The 17,919-nt window shown below is 41.0% G+C and overlaps 1 protein-coding gene across 1 annotated transcript in view; it reads left to right on the top strand.

Annotated features, from left to right (window-relative positions):
* Positions 1-17,919, top strand: part of KIAA0825 (KIAA0825 ortholog) — a 1,661,419-nt gene that overhangs the window by 533,947 nt on the left and 1,109,553 nt on the right. Inside the window, exons 5-6 of the mRNA XM_044064463.1 lie at positions 699-934; positions 3,698-3,711. Of these exons, the coding sequence (XP_043920398.1) occupies positions 699-934; positions 3,698-3,711 (250 nt within the window). The remainder of the gene's footprint in view (positions 1-698; positions 935-3,697; positions 3,712-17,919) is intronic.

Genomic DNA, 17,919 nt, shown 5'->3' on the forward strand with positions numbered 1-17,919 from the left:
TGGCTTTTGCCACGGAGATGGGTTAAGCAGGTTTTAAATCTTGATGTAAAAGTCTAACACCTTGAATGATTCCAGCACTTTAATATGTAATCCAGTCTCCATGACAAAAACGCAGGGGATGAAGTACTAGCACAAACTTACCAGATTGGAGAAAGTTCAGGGCAAAGGCAGGAATTGAGCAGCAGGGCAGACTACTTTGCATTGGATTCTAACTGCCAAGTCCTTGTATAGCTCTGAGCACATCAGGTGGGTAAAACATTTGGATATACAGGTTACTATAGCAAGCTTTAAGAAACATGAGATCACTATATTCCTGACGAGATTTTAGAGAAAGATGTTTGAATGTTAATTTGAGCATTTTTTATGAAGAAGAGAAACTATTTACACTGTTGGAACTGCACTAACTTTAATGTGATTTAACAATTTGTTGCTTTTGTAGAGATGGAACTCACAAACTCAGACTATATGATGATTTTATATAGCTAATGTAAACCAGCTGCTGCATATATGTGTGTGCTTCAGATATAAAGTCATATTCTTTCGAGGTTATAATTGAAAGTAGATCATCTTTTACTTGCTACAGTGGGCTGCACCCACTATAGTGTCAGATGATAAGATAATGCGGTTACTAAGCCATGGTTACACAAGAACAGAGTATAATTTGTTTTAATGTATTCTGTCCTTTTGTGATTTGACAGATGCTCAAGAGGAGATCAAGAAAGGGAAGAACTTCAGTTTTACATCACATCAACTCAAATGTCTTGCCCACCTTGCAAAAGTACTTCTTTGTATGGAAAGCAAAGTAGAGCATCAGTTTGCTGAATTGGTATTATGCGGAAGAGGAATGGCTCAAAATGTGCAAGGTAGAATGTTTAGTCATAAACTGTTAGAAGGTGGGATAAGTGAGTCTCAGAATATTAGATCTGAAAGACTGGCAAGATAGAACAGATAATAATTTGATAATGATTAAGATAAAGTTAATGAAGTAAGCTGTACTCTTTACTCATCCATTGCTACCTATTTTCATCACAGATTAGTCTTCTTATGCCATTCATTGTACATAGGGTCATCTTGGCTATATTGCTTAGCAACGTAAGCTGCCATTTCTGTTATGTTCTTCCTTAATATACTCTGTTCATGTGCTTGTGTTCCATTTTCTAGTTACTATGATATTGTTTGTTGTTGCTTTCTTAGTTTAACCTTGATTTGTTATTGTTGTCTGATGTAACTGTTTATATGCTCTATTGTTGTACTTCATTCAAGTCTGCATATGTCATGTCATTATGGCTCTGGTTGTGGCTAAAAAGGGTCTGTGGACCAATTCACTTACTAGTTAGAAAAAAAAGAAAGAAAGACTGAAGATATAAATAATTCATGACTACTGGAGTATGGGAGAGGGCTGTGCCAAGTGAGACTTTACCATCTAGGGTTTGAAACTGGAAAGGTACAGAGTGAAATTCAAAACATCAATTGTTCATTTCTTGTGAAGGTAAGAAGAAGGGACAACCTGTGTCAAAAACAGACCATTTCCAAATAGTTGTCTAAGGCGGTTACATTTTTTATACTCATGATAGCAAAACTATTCCAACCAGGGTCAAGGCCCACACTACCTGGGGTTTGGCTTCATCTGTGGCTTTTTGGAAAAAGGTTGGATTGTAGAAGGATCCTAGATGCTGATACCTAGCCCTCTGTACATACTTTTACAAAGCACTCTGTGACTTCATACCAAATTACTTAAACATCCTTCAAGAAGGTTTTTCCCAAATAAATGACTGGTGCCAAAGTCACGGACTGAACTAATTGCCAAAAAATGCATTATTGTTTCCTTTGTGAAGTCATCTGCCCCAGGGAAATACCACATTGGCAATATTTCCCTAAGAGTTGATCTAGTTGTTCAGGCTTTGGGAACTTATGTAGACAGTGACTTAACTTTTGACCAACATATGTCAATTGCTGTAAAAGAGTCCTTCTATATTGTACAGCTTATAAACAAAAGGATTGTGTCTACATCTAGGGATGTCATTGTCCCCTTTTACTTAGTCCTCATTAGGCCAGTCATTGAATATAATGCCCCTTTGGGGTGTGTCTGTCCAAACATATGCAACAACTGTAACACCCACAGAAAAGGCTTACTAATAGGAAAGGCCTAAACAATATGTCCCACATAGACAGACAAAAAGTCCTGTCACTATATTCAGTATCCTACAGACTGCTAACAGGTGACCTATGCCTGGCATATAAGGCATTCTCTGCCCATTACTGATGGATGTACTGCAAATCAGCAAGTCAGATGGCATCAGAAATACTTGGTCTGGAGATCTGAAACCCTTCTGCGACTTCAACAGAACAGTTTGGCAAGACAGGTATATCACACAGATGATACTGCTGCTGTCCACGTAAAACAAAGCTCATCTGTGTCCATAATCAAGCGTAACTTAGATCTAAAGATGGGAAAAAGAAAATGTACCCCAGGTCTGTCTCTTTACTGTTAATGGACAAAGGCAGCTCCTAAATGCTTTATCCCTTGCATGAATCCCCTTAAATTATCTATGGTATGATCTCAGTTATTTTCATTAAGGTTAGTATATAATTATCGACCAAGGAATGGGTGAGGCCTGTCTATAACCAAATGGGTATAAGTTGTTTCGAGAACAAAGAGGGAAATTGGCTAGGCTTAAAATGACCCGAAAGAGCAGCTAACCTAGTACTTGCCTGTGAACCTATGAATTATAAGCTTGATAGCTTCTCTGGGTCCAGATTTAGGTCCAGATCAAGCTTTGCTATGGCCATTCCTCAGGGGCTCCTGGACTGTTTTCCTTCTACCTCCCAAATGTTGTTAGCTAAGGTAATCTACGCATATAGCTAAGGCTATTTCAGCAATGATCAATATGATGACATAGTAAAGCTGTGGAAGTAAACTTACCATAACAGTAGATATTCAAATGATTACTGCTGCAGCAGCTACTCCATCCCTTCACCCCCTTGTTTTTTGCCGTGTTTTTTTATTCCAGGGTGTAAAATTTTTTTGTTGTTTCTGGTATTGTCCTTTCAGGGCCCCTGTCTTTGCTGATGAGAAAGCTCTGAAGGGCTACACCCCCAAAATTGTGTTTTAGTCAGCTCACTTCAAGCTGCATGACAGTTTGGATGCATGGAGAGGTGCCCTGAAGCTTTAGAAGCTGGCTGGCCATTATATCTTTGGCAGGATGTAATCCATAAGTGTACTTTCTGCATGTATTGTTCCTGTAAATTCCATTTATTTCTATATAATTTGCCCTTTCCTTTTGTAAAGATCCCACCTCATTTCTTTTATGTGCCTTACAATACTCAGTACTTCATTTACAGCTGGCTTAAATTTTGATTTACATTTTCTAATATTTGCTTTCTTGGCAGCTAATAGAATTACTTTTAGCAAGACCTTCAATGTCTAGGCAATTCATATATTTTATCCCAGTGCAAAGCAATCATTTCCTTAGTTAAAAGCATTTGCTCCCCCAGCATTTCTGACAAAGTACTTTAAGGGAAATTGTAAAGTCTGCCAAATCATTACATTCTCATTAAACATATTCATATTACGTCTCTCTTTCCATCAGACCTCCAGCAATTGCTATCAACCAGTGAAACATTTTCTGGCGTCTGCTTCACAAGTAGTTAGACACTCATTTAAGTGTAGCTATGATCCTGCTTATGCTTCATCTAGGGTGGCTGTGTCAGGTAAGTGATTAGAAGGTATTCTGACTTAGGCTTTAATGTCTTCCATGGGATGTAAAGGGGAACATAAAAGATTCTCTTCTGGATGCCCAGAATCTGTTTGTATCTACTGCTGAAGATCTCATTAAGCATTACAAGAAAAGGGGAAGGTCATGGGAGACCTTAAACAGATTTTTCTGTCATGTGTTCCTAAATATCAAAGGAACAATCTGTCTAAAGCAGGTCCCTTTCTGCATGTAATTCCATAACAATCTTTAAAGGGTAAAAGATCAGAAAAATGACTCTAGGGGAAGAAAGTCTTCCTTTCAGAGCAAGCCTGCTTCCATTTCACAATCCTCCTCTCTGCCAGATACCTCTATCTCAAAGGTTGTCTCTGTCTTCTCCCACTTTCCAAAAGATCACAACAGACACTTGGGTTCTGTCTGTAATTCACAATGGCTAGCACTTGATATGGAAGTCCTTTCTTCCCTTTTCAGGCATTCATTAACCATCCACTTGTTAGTTGCCTTATTTTCTGCCTCTTTTTCAGGACACATTGGCTCAAGGTACAATTCAGCCAGTGGCTTATTGCCAGAAGGGTGAGGGTTTCTACTCCAGGATGTTTTTGATTTCCAGGAAGGAGGGTTCTTGGAGGCCCATTCTAGACCTCTCCTTTCTCAACACTTTTCTGAAAATTCCCTCTTTCAAAATGTTGAATGTTCAGTCTCTGTTCCCTCTGCTTCTACCACACAGTTCTCTGTATCTTCTTTACGTTATCAATACTTTGCTATGCTGTTTGGTCTTTCTGCACTCCTAAGGGTATTTACCAAATCCATAGCCCCTGTCATAGCCTTATGTAGATTTCATGGTATTCAGATTTTTCCTTACCTGAGTAACCTTCTTATTCAAGTTCCTTCTCAGCAGGCCCTTCTCCAGAACTTAGAATTCACAATGAATTTTCTTTACTGCATCAGTTTCACTCTAAATCTAAAGAAGTCAGTTCTGATGCATTATAAGGAACATTTTTGGGGGGTGCAGGATTCATACTTTTGTCATGATAGCTTTTCTTCCTCCTCCCAGTGTCCTGTCTTTGTCAGCTTTCTTTCAATCTCTTATTTCTCTGCAAGAGACTTTAGCTAGAGAGCTTTGTAAGAGCCCTTGGGTTCATGGCCTCCACTATCCCCATGGTTCCCTTTGTCATACTCCACATGAGGAAGTTGCAGTGGTATGCGAAGACAATTTGGCTTCAGCATTGGCATCCCTTAGGCTTTCAGATTCCTCTCTTGCCTTGTCTAAGGAAGTAATATCTTTGATGAATCAGCAGATATCTCTAAATCCAGGTCTTCCATTTCTGATGCCTTCCACCACCTAGAAGCTGTTTATGTATGCTTCAAACCAAACCTGGGTGCCTGTTCCAACAACATCAGGGTTCAGGGTGTCTGGTCTCCTTAAGAGGTGAAAGAGCAAATAATTGTCAAGGAAATGAAAACTCTGTATTACCTTTAGACTCCAGGTTTACTCAGGGTCTTTATGGACAACACCACCGTTATGCAATATGTAAATAAACAAGGGGGAACAAAGTCTAAATGTCAATGCCCCCATAGTATGGGACATTGTAATATGCCATCCATTGATTCTTAAAGTGGTCTATATTCCTTCAGAAAACAATGTAGAGGCAGACTGATTAGATACAGAGCAGATTCTCACAGTTAGAGCATTTTTCTTTGACATTGTGCATCAGTAGGGTATTTCTCAAGTGGATCTTCTTGCCTTCATTCAGAAAAGACAACTCCCCAAGTTTAGTTCCAGAGTGCCAAGTGTGGAGTACCTTGGACTTGAACCAGAGTCTGGGGTTGGGAGATGGTGATGAAGCTGAAGAAAACTACAACACTGAAATTAGTGAATAAAAATGAGACTATAAAGCATCAATCACATTTGTGAAATATAGCTTTACAAGAAATAGTGGATGAAAAAGATTGGATTTTTGTTGACTTTGTTAAACTTGCTGTGGGACTGACAGACATATACACCAATTCATTTCATTAATGTTTGGAAGGGCACTAAATGGAAAAACAGGAGGGTGGCAGAGGCTAAAAGTAACTGTAAGTAAAATATTTTTTGTTCTTAACATTATTTGTATAAAATATTTTATGATATAAAGTGCATGTTCTATAGTGAACTATTTTTAATGATTGTTGTATTTGATAAAGATACTGAAGTAAACAGGTACCTTTTTTTTCCCTTTCCTCTCTCTTTTTTGCTTTTAAGAAATGTAGGCCATAGAGTGAAAAGAGAAGAAAGGCTGGACAAAATAAGTCAGTAGTTTTTAATCTTGGGATGTTGGGGTAGAGAATAGGGTGTAAAAGTGCACTGATTATAATATATGTAGAACTGAAATGCTTTCTTTTATTTTGCATAGGTGAATGTCTGGGTTAATTCCCTTGGCTTAATCTGAAGACATTTTTGTAAATGCAAGTGGGTTTTAAGAAATGAGAGACCACAATGTAATAAACAGTTTCCTTTATGAAAATAAATGTTCAGTGCCAGCTGAGAAATATAGAGCTGAGGGCAAACTCTACATTTTGATCTTATGTTTTCATGGAAATGTGCTAAATAAAGGTGAAGGCTATAAAATGAGAGGTCCAGGCATTGTTTACTGAGAGAAACATAAAAAGTTGCAAGGGCTAGCACTTTAATAAAAAAGTCTGAAATTATTGGAAATGAATAAGAGATAACTTTTGTGGTAACTAAATACTTTAATCCATTTACTATAACAATGGATAATTTAATTTTATTTAAATATAGTGCACTTGTTTTCAAGGCTAAAAGTTACAGATTTCTGAAAAAAATGCAAGTTGTTTTTCACACCTGGGAGGGAAGAAAGTTAAGATAAGAATGGACAGCAAATAGTGTAAGTAGGCACACAGGCTGTAACAGGCATCTTAGCATCGATGACCTTAATTTTAATTTGGGTTTTGCCTGTGTGTACAACCATTGATTTGGGACAGTTGTTTCTATCAGGAGGGTTAGATTTCATTATTTGAAGATGCACATAGTTTTGTGTCTGTTTTAAGTTAATAGGTTCTGGGGGGGGGGGGTTAGTTTTCTGTGTGAAGGCTTTCATTAAAACAAATAGCCTTGGTAAATGTGATAAATTCAAATGGAGATGATGAAAAACAGTTGTATAAAATATCATCCTGCTAAATATCAGTGGGTGCATGTAAACACAAAAGCTGGAAATAGACATTTAAAAAAGCTGTCATATGTAATAGGTGGGAATGGCTACACTAAATATTTTATTTTGGAATGTGAAAGCCTGACAGGTATAGACAAAAAGGAAAGAATACTGAATTGTATTAAGAAATGCAGAGTGCAAATAGCAGTGTTGTAGGAGACACGCTTGAAAAAAATGGGCATGTGAATTTTATAAAGAAAGAATGTTAGGAGGGATATTCAGCAGAATATCATGGATAAAGGAAAAAAGTAGTTATACTAATTGCTAGAGGAGCTCCAGTGGTGATAGAAGAGGAAAAATATAGTGATAGTAGATTTGTGGTAGTAAGGGGCCACTGGCAATCTAGGATGGCTACTCTGGCATGTGTTTATATTTCACCTAAAACTGCTGTTATGGAGCTTAATAAAAGTTTAGGAGAAATAATCAGCTTTCAGCAGGAAATATTTCTTGTAGGTGGGACTGGAATTGAAATTGCAACCGTGAGGATGTATCTGGAGACTTAGAAGGGAAAATATAACAAACAAGGGTAGATTTCTGAAGTAATTTCTGAAAATATTTGGTATGGAAGATGTGAATTTAGTAGTAGGAACTCTGAGAGAATTTACATGTTATTTCCCAAAGTACAATAACTAGGCTAGACTAGACAGAAATTGATTTTTCATAGGAACATGTGGATTTAATTGAAAGCTTCGGCACATATCCAATAACTATTTTAGGTCATGCCCCATTAACAACTAAGATAAAATGCAGGGTACTTGAAGTACCAATGAGATACTTTTGCTTCTCCATGTACCTGTTAAAAAGAGAACAATTTAAGGTACGGGTAGTGGAAATTATTTGAGAGTTATTAGGGAAGACAGAAATGTCTTCAGAAGTTACACCTAGTAAGGGGGATAAAATGAAAGTGGAGTTTAAAAATAGGCTGAAAATGCAAGAAAAAGAGATATAAAGAAGGAAAAAAATTATTTGAAGGGATTGACAAAGGTTAAAGTATTGTAGAATAAGAAGGATCTCTCAGAACTAGAAGAGGCGCAAATGCAGAGTGCTAAAGAGGAAATAAGGAAGTAGCTGAATAATATGCATGAGTTTAAAAAGATTGCTGCTAAGCAGTCATTTCGGATTATAACTCCAAAGCCCAACAACTTTTAGGACAATTGTTTAGGCAATAGAAAATAGATATGTTTTTTGGTAAACTTAGGTAGCCCGTAGCAAGAAAAATAGCCAGAGACCCTGTGGAGGGATTTTTAGAAAGGGTTAGGAACAAATTACATAGAAGAAAAAGGAAGTTGTGGGAACACTACATGCAGGATAATGTTTTGGAGACATGAGGTTTAAGTCAAGGCAGGAATTGATTAATGTTGTGTCTTTCGGCTTTTCCTGGTTAGGGGTCGCCACAGTGGAACTCCGGTCCGCTAATGATTGGAGTAGATTTTTACGTGCCGAGTTGCCGGCCCTGATGCACAACCTTCAACGAAGGTACGCCCATTCATGCATGTCTCCACACAGAAGACGCTCTAGCTGAGAATCGAACAGGACAGCGTCTTACTGTGAGGCGACAACGTTACCGCATCACCACCACCGCAGTATGCAGGAATTGATTAATAGTTTTATAAATTTGAACATGTTAACATGGTATATATTTTTTGATTATAAATATATGTTTGCCTATGTCTTAAGTCATATTTCAATAAAGGTGTTAAAAAAACGTAGCTATAGTACTCAGAAGAGGAAATAGAGGGTGTTCTAAGCTAGCTAATGTTGAAGTGGTAACTAGTCTTGTTTATGTTGATTTGGAATGTAAGAATTCAAATAGGAGTTCAAGTGAGGATTGTCATGGAGACAGTTGTGAGGAGGTGATATCCTTGTCAAATACTAGTACCCTCACACAAGTGGCAGTAGGTATGAAGTGATGTAAAGGCTCAATACACTTTCAGTGCTCTGATACAGTGTCTCTGTATTGATACGTATGTGAATGTGATATGACTGATGATTGCTTTTTTTTATGCTGTATACACACACACACACACACAAAATATGTCATGATGGTGTACCATATAGCATTTTTGTTGTATGTTAAGATAAGACACATATATGTTTCTGTATCTCAAAATTAATAGTGGTGAAATGTAAGTAAATAAGAGCTTACATTAAAATAAAAAAATCAAGTTTTGCTTGACTAAATCCCAGTATGACTCTCCTCCAGACATGATGCATTGCTGTTACACCATGGATCATATTTGCCTTTACAACAATGCTTTTGAAATATTTTATTGTGTTATCTTGATGTATTTAACAGGAAAGAAAAGTGATCCCTTTTTGATTTATTACTAAATTATGTGGAAGAATATAAAATAAGGAAATTATGTTAAATCTTGTGGTTGTCTTATTCTTGTAGAAGAAGTGATGTCTATCAGAAGCAATTTCCTGTGGTAACTATGTGTGTAATGAATATCATCTACCTCTATTTTACTTCTTAATAAATTATTTCTGTGTAGGAGTGTCACTTAAAGCAAATCCATTAACAGAACAAGGAACATATCCATTAACAGTTCTCACAGTTGAAGTGTCAGTTACAGAGTTCAGTTTCTCTGCTGACAGATATGTTCAAAATGCAGATTGTGAACAATACCACAAATGTAAGAATATTACTCTAGGAAATTTAAGTTGTTAATCATGCAATGTTTTACTTGATTCATTTTTGTATGGTTCTCTATTGTCTCTTCCTGACAGTCATCAGTTCTGTTTTTTCCCTGTTGCACATGATTCCTGGTTCATACAGAAGGTGTGATCCTTCAACAGGCACACCAAAAAAGTAGTCATAGTCATTTGATGCTATAATCTCCATATCCTGTCCTGTGACAGCTGACAGAAATGACAGACCAACATCCTCTTAAACAAGTGTGCTGCCATGTATACCTGGCTGTGGCTGCAACTTGTATTGCTTATTCTTGACTCCAGAGCTGTTGGTGAGTCTTTGGACTCACTGTGATACTCTTCCTTCACTGGGTGTCAATACAGCAACCATCTTGGTCAAAACCCACCCTGGGTAGGTGAACCACCTAAGATGATCATTTCCACCCTCCCTGTTTGTCTCCTTTAGATTTCATGTCACTAGCCAATCCTCAGTTGCCTGAGTTGCAGCCAGAGGTTTATCCCTTTGTGCCATGGACTGATGCCTGTTTACATTTAATATGCTTTGTTGTGAACTGCAAGAGAATGTATTTCCTATTTGTGTGCAATTCTTTTTCCATCTTCCATGTCTGATTCTGCAGAACAGCTTTCCTATTTTAGAGTATGATATTGTTCCTTGTGACTGATGTTTAACATCAGAATCTGGGCACACAGTGTTAGGAGGATATATTTCCATAAGAACAAGACACTTGATTAAGTTGAGAGACAAAACATATAAGAAATGGAAAAGAGGGTGAACTAAACTTTGAAAACTGAAATAAGCTGAACAAACAAATTAAGCATAGTGTGAGACAAGATCAAGAAAAATTTGAAGAACATTTATATAAAGATATTGAGCATAATAGGAAACCATTTTATAGATACATAAGATGTGAAGGAGTAAAGACGTACAAATTGATAAGCTGTGTGTAGATTCAAAAATTAATTCACAGACACAACAGATTATAGATATATTTACAAAATTTTATGCAAAACAGTTTGGCTCCTCAAAGAGGATGATAAATTGTCCTAGTGACATCCCGTTAACCTCAGATACTGAAGTCAGATTACATTGTATTGAAAAAGAACTATGCAAACTGGATCCAAAACACTGGGAGGAGACATAATTAGTAATAATGACTGGAGAGTACTTCAAGAAGAACTTACAGTACCAATGTCTGAATGGAGAGATAAGTCAGCAAGCAAAGGAGAGCAGTATTACTGAAACTGAATTCATCCACAAGTCTTAGAGAGTACCTTCACAAGGTGGACCCTGTCTTTCACAAAATCTCACCAAGATGACACTGATATATAGACTGTATTTTATATAGTATATGTCATGGACAGAAGTAGGTCAAAAATTAAAAAAGACAGCTGGGTACACAAAGCCCAGGATAAAAAAGTAGACAATCCTGGTAGGAGCACTGGTGCCAGGACTGGAGTAAAATGACAGTGTAGAATCCTGAAAATACAGAAACATTCCTACAATGAGGTTAGTCCAGGCCCAGGGGGAGGATGCCCCCCTATTGTAGAAGGAAATAGCAGTCCACAAAAATCAGAAAAACTGATAGGCCAAATAAGGGCCATAAAGATGATAGAGTGGACTAGAGTGGACTGTTGAGGAAAAGAAAGAGATTATGTATTGATACTGTTATGCAAAAAACCCAAAATTTCTAAATACAAGATATATGAAAAGATTAAGAGAGAAATTAGAGGAAAGAAAAATAACTTCCACAAGTAAAACTGTCAGAAGCCTCAAATAAAAATGTGTGTTCATTAATATAACAGATTTGGGGAAACATATAGACCAAGAAACTTTGATCTGTTTGGAAAAAGAAGTATCTGAGGAAGTGTGAAAATATAAATAACAAAACCTAGAGATTTTTCAAAAGTATAAAAAAGAAATATGGACATGGGAAAGAGAGATTTGATATGGTGCAATATTTATGCAAAGTCAAAAGCTAAATCGATGCAAAAAAGGCAGCCCTAAAGATATTTGAAGAGAAATATAGTCAAAGGCATCCAGATATGGAAAATTTCACAATAAAGAAAATAACATCACAAAGAGGGAATGTAGAAAAGAAGGTTAGTAAAGTAGAAGTTAAAAAATAGAAGCTGAAGTTATGGAATGCCTGCAAAGTGAAGGATTTGGTGCAGAAGGTCTAACATAGGTTACATCACAGCATGATGGAACAAGTCCCCAAATAAGAACATGAAATTTTAAGTTACTATGAAATAGTAAAACATCTTAACTTCTACTGTGTCTCATATAAATATGTAATAGGAGACTTAGGTATGTAGAACATTTAGAGACAACTACTACTGGGAATGTTTGGGCTTATCAAAAAGTAGGAGAGAACCATCAGAAAACCTATGTAAAATAATCTACAGGAATGAGAAGTGTACTAATTGGTTCTTTGAGACAGCAGCTGATGCATAGAACAGGCTACCAAATTATATCAAAGCATGGAACAGACTATCAAATTACATTAAAGCAAACACTAGTTTGGATATTTTTAAGAGCAGCCTGGACACTTATTATGGAAACAACTGTTTTGATATATTGGCAGGCTAGAAGGGTATTAAAGCCTATGCTTGAAATATTTGTATGTATGCATGCAAGTATGTATGTATGTATTGCTTAATCATGGTCATTTCTAGGTATCTGATTTGTTTTTCTTGTCTGTCTGTGCTGGGTGGGTATTGTCTATCACCATTTCAAGATACAGGCCTTTAGCTAGTACAATTAACTAAGTTTTTGTGTCAAGAACTGCACTTTGTTTAAAATATCACCATACCTCTCAATCTCCAAGCAATGGAAGTCATGGCACTGATCTTTAAAAGAAATAGCAGGGTATTAGAAAGAGGAGCCATTTCTTATTTTTCATAACAGATGGTCTTTGTGTGCTGGTCCCTATATATTTACTGCAGTGAATCTTTGTATAGGCTTAGTTTATATATTTAATAAGGTCTGCTCCCATAAGTGGGTCTGACTTTATAAGGAATGTTATAAATCTGTGAGGAGCAAGGCTAACTCTGAGGGCCAGTCATATCACTATACCTAAGTCATAGCAGTTGAAAGTTATGTTACACACTGTTGATCATTTTAAGTGTGTTGCATAATATATGGCAGTCACATCTGCTGTAGTGGCAAGACCGACCTGGGATACCATCCTGTCTGTAAATTGGCAATCTTTAGTTCTTTAGATCACTGACATCGGCAAAGAGTTGTAGAATGTATTAGTTGTAATTTCCTGAGAAGCTGAAGTTTAGCTCATTGATAGATATTAAAAGAAGTGTTGGATAAGATTTCCACCTGTCCAATGTAGCTTGCAAAAGTAAAGTTACATATTCAGCTTGATCTTATATCTCGGTCACGTTGGCTACTAGGCATTTAGTTTCCACTACAGTAGTAGGTTGCTTTCCATTTAAAAACGTGTTAGTACTTCTGTTTTTATCTATAAGATAATTTGAAATGGCTACATTATTGCAAAAAAAAAATGTAATCTGCTTTTTTTTTTCTTGCAAAGCTGCAATTATATTTTAATGCATGCAGCTTCTTTTTGTGTGTGTGTGTGTGTGTGTGTGTGTGTGTGTGTGAGAGATTAAGTAAATTTTTTACTGGTTTAGGGACATATTTGAAAATTCAGATTTATTTGTCATTGACTGTGCTGTAATGAGTCATCATCAAATATTTTCTCCTTTTGGCTGACTCCCTAAATAAAACATGTCCATGGGTAATGAATGATAACTGAAACAAAGGATGTAATGCGATCCTATCTCGCCTACATTCATAACTGATGGGCTCGGAGCCGAGAATCGGCTCCGACTCGGCTGATACACTAGCATGAAGTCTCTCATTGGCTGGGCCAACCCCCTTATCCCAGGATGCACCATGCCCAAAACCCCAGATCTCGTTTGCCGCTCCTAGAGTAATGACGTGGTCTCGACTTGGCTGTGGCTAAGTACCCTTCTATTTTGGCCTTTTGGTCGCTTTTTGACAGTTAGCTTTAGAATTTATACTCAGACAGCTATTTTAATAGCTATCTTGTTGTTAGTTCAATTGTGATTGACTGTGTTTGTCTTTTTGAATTGTTGTGGTAATCCCTTCAGTTTGGCGGGCTAGGCCCGTTTGAGTTAGAGGGCCTTTGCCCTATCTCTTGTAGAGCGTTTAAGTTAGAGCTCTTCCCCCCCTTCCCTCCTTGTGTGTTTTGAGTGTTTTACAGTAAGTATGTCTGGCAAAGAAAAGGAACATAAGCCATCGGGCTTTAAAAAATGTTCAAAATGCAATTATAAGATGTTGTTGACAGATGGCCACACCATCTGTGTTTATTGTTTAGGGGCTAAACACTTGCAAGAGTCTTGCAGTGTTTGCCATGCTTTCTCCTCTTGTGTCCTACATGAGAGAAAAAATAAGCTTATCCTGAAGGGTCTCATCAAACCAGCCTTCGAGAAAGCTTTGGCTTCTTCTCCCTCTTCTAAATCGAAGCAAAAGAAGTTGTCGGCTCCGACAAGTCCGTCGGAGCCGCCTGCAAAAAGGGCTAAATCTGTGTCCCCTTCCTCGGCTCCACAGGCCTCAGAGCCGAAGGATAGAGGATCTAAAGCTGGGTCTCCCTCCTCGGCTCCACTGTTTTTGGAGTCTCGGGATGAGAGATCAGGTACTCTGTCCCCTTCCTCGGCTCCACTGATTTCGGAACCGCAGGGTAGAGGGTCTAAATCGGGGTCTCCTTCGTCGGCTCCATTGGTCTCGGAGCCACTGGAGAGTGTTTCTGCTCTGGGGTCGGTTTTGTCGGCTCCTGAACCGTTGGCGCCGAAAGGGGTCTCGGTTCTGGTCGAGTCTGCTTCGGCCCCGATCCTTTTGGAGCCGATTTGGAGCCGGCCTCCTAGCCTTGTTTCGGAGTCGATAGAAAAAGTCTCTCGGCCCCCTTCTGTTTCCTCCAGGTCCTCCAGGCTTTCAGATTCGGATGTAGATAGGGTGGTCCAGAGGCTCCTCCAGTCACCTGTCTTATCCAAATTATTTTTGGCTCCGGCCCAGTCGGCCCCGGAGCCAGCCCCTTTGATACCATTTCTTCCTCCTCCGACAACCTTGGTGTCGTCGGAGTCAGAGTTCGTAGAGTCGGGTGAAGTCCTTGAGTCAGTCCCGAGACCCACTGCTAGTCTGATGGCACCGTCTTCAGCTCCAACCCTTTCTGTGCCTTCCAGAGGTTTTGGTTCTCGGGTGTCCTCAGCCGGGCCCGAGGGGGATTCGTCGAGGGCTTCTGGTTTCGGCCCCGAGTCTCCCTCTTGGCGCCTCGGCTAGGGAAACCCCGACACCGGTCATGGTCTCGGGGACGGGCCTCTCCTCAGATTCTGGTGGGCCCGCCTTTGAGGCTATGAGGAGCGCGCTGGCCAAGTCTCTAGTGACTTCACCTGAATCTGAGACTCCTTCCCCAGACACAGCGGCTAGAGCTTCTGGTGCCCCCCTGTCTTCGGACAGTGCGGCTCCTAGGCCTGAGGATTCCTCCTTGTGTGGTCCCCTGTTTTCCGAGGAGCCTTCAGAGTTCGTGCCTGAAGAGCCCCCCAGGAAATAATTGTGCAAGAGGAAGCACATGGACTCCCCAGATGAGTCTGTCACCTCGGACACCGACCTCGATGATGCAGAGGGGTCCCCTAAGTCATCCTCTGATGATGTCTCGTTCTCCGATATTCTGGAGATCTTGAGACAGAGGGGCGACTGGCCATCCAAACCCCCTTCCGCGGAGGAGTCGGTCTTCCTCAAGGCCTTCGGAGCCCACCCCTCCGCCTCCTGGGTGTCTCCACCCATTGATGAGTTACTGGACCTTATTTGTCAAAGGGTGTGGGAACACCCTGATTCTGTGGAGCCAGTTCCTTCTCGCCCCAACAAGTTTTTATCCGCACCCCCTGGCAAGGAGTTTCTAACCAAGGGAGTTCCGGTTGATGCTATGGTGGTGGCGTCTGCCACCCAGCAAGATGTGGCAGAGGCATCTACTTCTGTCCATCCACCTAACAAGGAGTCCAGGAGCATGGATAGGTACAGGAAGCATACCCTGATGTCAGCAACCTTTACCCTGCAGTCGCTGAATTATTTATGTCACTTTACGAGGCTCCAAAGGGATCTCATAAAGGAGTTGGGAGATACCCTGTCGGGTAACGTGCCTGAGGCGTTTACCCTTTCGTCCATTGTTAACTCGTCCATGAGGCTCATATCGTATGCAGCCGAAGGGGCGGGTAGGGCAGTGAGTTCGGGTGTAGCCCTTAGGAGGCAAGCCTGGATGCACTTGTGTCACTTTGCGGAGGGTTTCAAGTCTTCCTTCACTGACGCTGCTCCATTCGATGGGTCCTCTCTCTTTGGACCCAAGGTGAAAGACACACTCACTAAATGTGAGCAGGAGGGTAAGACTTTGTCTGCCATTGGGGCCTGTTTTTCGCTTCCCTCGAGACCTTATCCCAAGGCTCAGAGGGGAGGAAAGATGTGGTTCAGAAAGTCCCAAAAGTCTTTCCTGGCCCATCAGAGTGACCCCCCTTCCAGAGGCAGAGGGGGGGGGGATTATTCTGGAAGATGTCGCCCCAAAGGCCCCCACAACTCAGGAGACCGCAAATCCTTTTGTGGTTCCTCCTTCCAGCGTCCCTGAGGGACTGCCCGACTGTGCGTCTCCGGAGCCAGTCGGGGGTCGATTCTCGACCCATCGGATGGCCTGGGGTTCCATCACTCAGGATCAGTGGGTGCTTCGTATCATCGCCGGAGGTTACACCATTCCCTTTATCCGTCCCCCTCCACCGTCAAGGAAAATCCCGGACGTGCCATCCAGTCAACGGTATCAAGCAGCCATAGAGGTCGCAAAGCTGCTCGGAAAGGGAGTCATCCAGCCAGTCCCCGCAGACTAGACCGGATTAGAAACTTACTCAAAGTTATTTTTGGTGCCGAAAAGAACAGGGGACTTGAGACCCATTCTGGACCTCAGCCACCTAAACCGCTTCATAAAGAAGTCCAAGTTCCGGATGGTCACGTTGCAATCCATTTTCCCATTGCTGGAAAAAGGAGTATGGATGTGCTCCATCAATCTCAAGGATGCCTGTTATCACATCAAGATAAACAGGGCATCCAGGATACATTTACGCTTCCGTCTAGGAGCTAGTCACTTCCAGTTCCGAGCCCTGCCCTTTGGTCTCACCACAGCCCCCAGGGTGTTTACCAAATGTCTGGCAGTGGTGACGGCTCACCTGAGACATCTGGGATTCCAGGTGTTTCCATATCTAGACGGCTGGCTCCTCACTGCCCCCACCAGGCATCTTCTTATTCAAGCCGTGAGTGCTACCATCAAGTTGGGACATCTATTAGGAATTACATTCAACTGGGAAAAGTCTGTATTGCTGCCATCACAGTGTGTTGCCTTTATAGGCGCAGAGCTAGACTCTGTCGAGATGCGAGCATTCCTTCCAACAGAGAGGATAAAGATACTACAGGACCAAGTCCTAGCCTTACTACCCTGAAGGAAAGCCCCAGCCAGGATGGTCCTTCAGCTTTTGGGGTCGATGGCGGCCGCCATTCTTCTTGTCCCTCTGGCAAGATTGCACATGCGAATTCTCCACTGGCTCCTGTTGACCCAGTGGTCGTACCAAGATCTGCCCTTGTCCTACCCGATTCTCATCACGGAAACCTGCCGGCGAGATCTTCGTTGGTGGCTCCTCTCCTCCAACCTGAACCAGGGGCGACTCTTCTGCCCCCCCTCCCCCATTGCCACAGTGACCACGGACGCCTCCCAGATAGGGTGGGGGGGCATTATCTGGTCAGGACAGTTCAAGGCACGTGGCAGGATCACGAAACCCACTTGCATATCAATGTTCTAGAAATGAGGGCAGTGCTTCTAGCATTGCAGGCACTTCACAGCTCTCTTCCCAAGGGTACCATCGCAATCTTCTCAGACAATATGGTGGTAGTATGGTACCTGAACAAGCAGGGAGGAACCAGGTCTTATCCTCTTTGCAGAGAAGCCATGAGAGTTTGGAACTGGGCGATCGCTTCCCAGAGATTTCTAGTGGCAACGCACATTCCGGGGAAGTCCAATGTTGATAGCAGACAGGCTGAGCAGAGTTATTCTGATGCCTCACGAGTGGTCCCTGAACGACCGAGTAGTGGCTCGGATCTCCTCCAAGTGGGGGTTTCCCTGTTGCGACCTTTTTGCCAGCCCCTGGAACGCGAAGTGCAGCAATTTCTTCTCCCTGATTCCCCCCCAGGGGGAGTCACCCAGGGATGCTCTAGTCCACAATTGGCCCTCCGGTCTGCTCTACGCCTTCCCTCCGGTCCCACTACTGTCAAAGGTGATTCA

The sequence above is a fragment of the Protopterus annectens genome, chromosome 2.part2 (genome assembly GCF_019279795.1).
Source record: "Protopterus annectens isolate FY-2018-M chromosome 2.part2, PAN1.0, whole genome shotgun sequence".
NCBI classification, from domain to species: Eukaryota; Metazoa; Chordata; order Ceratodontiformes; family Protopteridae; genus Protopterus; species Protopterus annectens.